Source organism: Camelina sativa, chromosome 2, assembly GCF_030686135.1.
Source record: "Camelina sativa cultivar CO46 ecotype springtype chromosome 2, ASM3068613v1".
NCBI classification, from domain to species: Eukaryota; Viridiplantae; Streptophyta; class Magnoliopsida; order Brassicales; family Brassicaceae; genus Camelina; species Camelina sativa.
The window spans coordinates 9,418,640-9,424,639 of NC_141881.1; the positions used below are offsets into that span (position 1 = coordinate 9,418,640).

Genomic DNA, 6,000 nt, shown 5'->3' on the forward strand with positions numbered 1-6,000 from the left:
AAAATTGAAAAACTAAATCCAAAGGGTAAATTGTAATTACACCCAGGATACTAAACATTTGAGTAATATTTAGAAAATTTATAGATATGAGTAATAAACCAACTTTTGGATAACATTTGAGTAATTCTTTCTTATTTTTATTCGTTAGAAAATATTTGGGTCCTTATTTAACGAACTAACCGAAAAGACAAATTTTGTTTGTGCAAAAAAATCCTCGAAATAGTTTTTTTTGCAAGATAATCCTCCATGTCAAGACATTGTAGGTCAATCCTACAAACCCTAAAAGTCACTTGCAATATAGCATTTTCTCGTATAAATGACGTGGCAGTCATTTAACCCGTTTAAAAACGTAACTGAGATCAAAATAACGCTGTTTTGCTTCTCTTGAAAACAACAGAGACTTTAAAAATCATGCTATTTTACACTCCAAAAAACGAGACAAACCTAATCTTCTTCAACCAAACCTGATAAAGTCGATCTCTTCTTTGTAAATCAAAATTAGGATTCATAAAATCGATTTGAGGGAAACAGAAAGAGATGCTGATATAGATTTATGAGTTTAAAATTCTGTTTAAAGTTCAAGGTTTCAGCTTTTTTTTTTTGTTTTCTCCTTGATTTTGTTCTCGTTCTTAATGTCTGATTTACCCAACACGAGTCGAGTTGAGTATGACGATGCTGAATATGGGATCCCGGCAGTTTGTTACTGTGGTGAAAGGGCAAAGCTTGAACCTTTTACAAGGACAAACCCAGGAAGACTCTTCTACACATGTCGAAATAGAGAGGTAAGTTTCTATAAAATTTGGTTAAAGTGTTTAGAATGGTTGAATTATTGTGATACTGAGGTTGAATTGTGGGTAATTTTTTCATAAACTAGGTTTTGAATCCACGCTACGCGTGGGTTTATTTGATATATTTTGATTAAAGTTATATATGATTGATGACGGTGATAAAATATTATCTTATAAAAAAATTTAAATTAGTATTGAAGAAAAAAATTAAATTTCAGATACATAATTTTTTAAAATATAAAAATCATTTGATTTTGATCTGAGATGGAATCCCGGTGATGAAGGGAGAAGATTGAGGGAAGGTCTCTCGATCTCTTTCACTGGGCGTAGATTTCGACAGCGGATGGCTGTTCGTTTTCGAAATCTTGAGAGATATGGTCAATTAATTTCAGATCCGGCTCCAAGTGGGGGATCTGCGGTTTTACGGGTTGAGAGATTAAGGGCTGAGAGAGCTCCTCGACGATTCTTATGGTCATGTGGTTGGATTCGCGGCCAAGGTAGGTTGGTTTTGGATTTTCCTTTTCTGGCTGATTGGAATGATACAAATCCTGATTTAATCCTGGGTGTTTATGCCTTCAATTGGATCGATACGAATCCTGAATTAATCCTGGGTGTTTATGTCTTCAGTTGGATTGAGGATAGGATTTCGGGTTTTGAGGATACGATCTCTAAGCCAGCGGGTAATGGGATTTTCTTTCTCTGTTTGTGGTCGGCGATGGGAATGAGAATATTTGCTTATTTACAGTCATGGATTCGTTTGGTAATTAAGAGAATATGGCATTTGATCTTGCAACGATTGGTGATTTTATTTGATAGTCATATATCTAGCTTGGAACGAGGAAGTTTGGCTTACAGCACTATCCCTCTCCTTCTTATTTGCTACTGGGTTTGTTGGTTCACCATTGTCGGAGCTGTCCTTTTTGAGTTTCAGTGGTTCCTTCTGTCAACGGATTTGCGCAAACTCATGGCTCAATTGGCTCTAAACAAAGGCAAGGCGGCTTTGGTGCGAACTGAGGTTGTCAAGATTCCTAGTACAGTTTTGGCTCAGCGAATTCAACAATTCTCTCTTACTCTGATAGGGAGGTTAATGAATCCAGCAGTTCAGAGGATGGAGTCCTTGATTGCTAACCTGCCTAAGATTTGGAAGCTGGAAGATAAAGTCTTAGGAGCAGATTTGGGGCAGGACACATTTCAGTTCAGTTTTGAGGAAGAAACGGATCTTCAGGAGGTCTTGCTCAATGGTCCTTATCACTTTGATGGCTGGATGATCTCATTGGTCAGATGGGAACCTATAGTTTCTGATTCTTATCCCTCGGCAATCAGTTTCTGGGTGAAGGTGGGTGGTATCCCTATGCACTTGTGGGAGCTAGCGACTTTAGAAGCTATTGGGAAGAAGGTTGGAAGGATCAAGGAGTTGGATGAGGATACGGGTAGCATTTGTGTCACAGTGAACGGCTTCAACCCATTGCTCTTTCACATGGTGGTCCCGTTTGAGACAGGTGATGAAGTGGTGGTCTCTATTGACTATGAGAAGCTCTCTGGGTATTGTAAGCACTGCTTTCGCCTCACACATGATGTGTTGGTCTGTCCGGTGCTGAAAAAGGCTCAAGCTGATCCTGTGGATAACAGGGGTGGTCAGCGACAGCAGGGCATGATCAAACAAGGCTCTGTACACAATGATGGTGGATGGGAGAAGCCACGGAAGCATGTGAAACGGGCTTTGGATTTCCAACCAGAGCAATCTAATGAAAGGAGACAATAGCAGTTTCGGGGTGGTGCCTCGAGTTCTTCTGGTTTTCCTCTCCATGTGCGTAATCAGGGTCATGTTTGGGGACAAAAGGCGAGATTTCATAGTGGTGGTCCAGGATCTAACCTGGGGGGCGATCATACAGGTTCTCAGGGGTTTAGAGGTGAGGGGGTGGATCATTCTGCTGGTGCTTCCCATCAGAGGAAGGGCATACGGCCAGTGTGGCCTAAGCCATTGTATAAACCCAAACAGGCTTCTGGTGCGAAAGAGCTCCAACGACCTGTTCATGTTGGTGATTCTTCTGATATGGTCGAAGATACCTTCGCAGAAGTTTCAGTAGAGAATGTTACAGATGAGGGGGATGAGGATCTTCATGATCAGGGTTTTAATGAGAGCTCAGATGATTTGCTTGAGGATGGGGAGTTTGATAATGATACTAATCCTGAGGTTCCAAGGACAGAGTCGGATCTCTTGCTTGCGGCTGGTACTGAATCGGGTCTTGAGGTGGAGGACATTTCTATCCAAGGTACTCATGTTACTGATTCTCTATCTGTGAGTATGATCGATATTAATTCTGCTATGGCATCAGTTTCTTTGGGCAAGCAGGACAAGGTTAAACCTAAGGCGGATAGTCCACAGACTACAAAAGGGATTTCCACATCGAAGAAGAACACCTTACCTTTGGCTTCACCTGGAAAACATGTTATGGCTAAAGTTTTATCTCTAAAATCTGTAGGTAAGGGCACAAAACAGGCGGGTGTGGGAAAGCAAGGTCACAAAACAAAAGAAGGCAACTCTGTGGGTGGCGGAGGTCGGCCGGTTAAGAAAGGGACGGTGGTTCTCCCGAAACCACCGGCTCAAACGTGAAGGTTCTAAGCTGGAACTGTCAGGGCATTGGGGCTGATCTGACAGAGAATTACTTGGGTGATTTATGGAGGAAGCATAGGCCAGATATTTTATTTTTATCAGAGACAAAGAAATTTTTTCTTATTTACAGAAATTTCAAAATAAGTTTAGCTATAATAAATTGTTTACTGTTGAACCCCGCGGGGCTAGTGGTGGTTTAGCATTATTTTTTAAGAATGAATTAAATCTTTCTGTTCTGTTTGAGAATGATCATATTATTGATACACAAATTTCAATTGGGCAACAAACTGTATTTATGTCTTTTGTTTATGGGGATCCGGTTCCCCAGCACCGTGAAAAAGTTTGGGATAAATTAACGGATATTGGTTCATTTCGCATTGATCCTTGGTTCATAATTGGAGATTTTAATGAATTAGTTGGGAATCATGAAAAGCAAGGGGATGCCTTGCGCTCTGCTTCTTCTTTTAAGCCATTTATTTCCATGCTTAGACATTGTGGGATGTTAGAATTTCCATGTTATGGGGAACAATTATCTTGGCGAGGGAATCGTTGTAATAACCAGGTGGTCCGGTGCCGTTTAGATCGGGCTGTGGGTAATGAAGATTGGCATGGACTCTTCCCAAATTCAAAAGTTGATTATTTGGAGATGATAGGGTCGGATCATAGTCCAAGTTTAGCTACCTGCTTGACAGCGGTCCGGCGACGGTAGAGGCAGTTCAGTTTTGATAAGCGTTGGTCGGGGAAGTAGGGATTAGTTGGTGCGGTTGAGTCAGGGTGGAATCAGACAAGAAATTTTCGGATTCCAGGTTTTGTTGACAAAATAAGGAATTGTAGGAATTCGATTTTGTGGTGGCGGAAAAATAATGTCAGTACTGGTCCATCGATCATTTCGTCTTTGAAGACGGCCCTACAAGATGCAAAGATGGATGACTCGATTTCGCAGGAGGAAATTCGGGGAATTGAGAGGAAATTGAAGGAGGCTTATCGTGATGAGGAGATTTATTGGCAACAAAAGAGTAGGAAATTTTGGTTGCGGGATGGGGATAAAAACACTACCTATTTTCATGCATCTACCAAGCAACGTCGGGTGCGTAATCGGATTGTTGGTTTATTTGATGCTAATAATGTTTGGGATGAAACATCTACGGGTATGGAGCATATTGCTACAACTTATTTTGGGGATTTATTCAAGAAATCTGACGTTGGGGGTACACTACAAGAAAATAAGTTTATTGAGACGTATTTTTGAGACAAAAAATTTCCGTCACAAATTTGTGACACTTAAATACGATATTATGACTAAGTTTATTTGTAACAAATTCATAGTATTTTCGTCACTATATTATGACGAAAAAACTCAGTAACAAAAGTTTGTCACAATTAGTGACGAATATGCTACGATAATATTAATCGTCACTCTTATGACTACATTGTGACCAATATGTTGTTGCAAATTAGTTATGAACTTATAAAAGATATGCAAGTCACAGTTTGTGACATAAAAATGAGTAAACATTAGTCATAAAATAGTATAAATTGTTATGTCATTTATACAAAGCCCATTAAACCAAGTCTCTAACCCTAAATTAACCAGACTTATTTAAGAGATGATTAGGGTTTTATTCTTTATAATTTCGTGCCTCCATAACCTAGAGAGAGAGAGAGTGAACCATTTGAGAAAAAGAGAACAAGGAGCCACAATTGAGATTAAGGACAGATCTTACATGTTCTAGGAGATGGTGGAAAATAAGGGGTAAACAGACTCTTTTATGGACGAATTTTGGTGAGCAATTTCCCAACGCATAGATGTAAGTTTTCCCCAAAGATTTTGTAACCCCTTTTGTAGATTAAAAGTTATACATGTTTTCTCAAACCTATTCTGTGCAGATCTGCGAATTAACATCAGTCATCTTGTGAAATCGTTTCCCACTGCTACAAATTGAACCAGAAGCTGATCTATCAACCGTTGGAAAGATCTGAGTCTTAACTTTCCAGAATGCCTGAAATCGTTTCCATAGGAGTTATAACATGGAAGTTATCATCGAATATGTTCATCTGGACGAATTTATGATTTTTTTTTTGTAAGAATAAAGATAGCTTATAATGTATATTCAATGTTTATGATTATAAAAAATTTGTATGATAATAAATTTTAAAAATAATATTGTTTTGAGATTGATTTTTTAGTTATAATTTTTATCATATGCAATGAATTTTTATTAATAACACCATTTGAAAATAACTTCTAATTATAAAATTGGACATTACGATAGTCACAAAATATCATGATTTTTGAGTATTTGTTAAAATTTTGCGACAAATTTCTAATTATCATTTGTGACCATTTGAGACTATAGTTTCGTAACAATAAGATACATAATTAAAACGTTATTTTAAACACGAATTGTGACGATTTAAAGACGTTTTGTTAGTCTGTAATTAAGACATTTTTGTTACTTTTTGGTGTCGTAGTTATTGATGACAAAATGGTTACTAATATATTCGTTGCAACTCTTGTGACGTTTTTGTTACAAATAAAAATTTGTGACGATTGTATTGCAACCATTCAAAAATCGTCACAAATTCGTAACAATGTTT

The 6,000-nt window shown here is 38.1% G+C and overlaps 1 protein-coding gene across 3 annotated transcripts; it reads left to right on the forward strand.

The window, feature by feature from the left end:
• Positions 1-1,054: 1,054 nt before the first annotated feature.
• Positions 1,055-3,671, forward strand: LOC147948353 (uncharacterized). Of its 3 annotated transcripts, XR_015573657.1 has the most exons (3): positions 1,055-1,285; positions 1,416-3,061; positions 3,272-3,671. XR_015573657.1 is itself a non-coding variant. In XM_087476795.1 (2 exons), exons 1-2 carry the CDS (start codon positions 1,257-1,259, stop codon positions 2,548-2,550), a joined length of 1,164 nt encoding a protein of 387 aa, XP_087332921.1. In that variant the 5' UTR covers positions 1,055-1,256; the 3' UTR covers positions 2,551-3,671. The 3 variants fall into 3 exon arrangements, 1 of the variants encoding a protein (XP_087332921.1); XM_087476795.1 differs by having other exon boundaries at positions 1,416-3,671; XR_015573655.1 differs by having other exon boundaries at positions 1,061-3,061.
• The last annotated feature ends 2,329 nt before the right edge of the window (positions 3,672-6,000 follow it).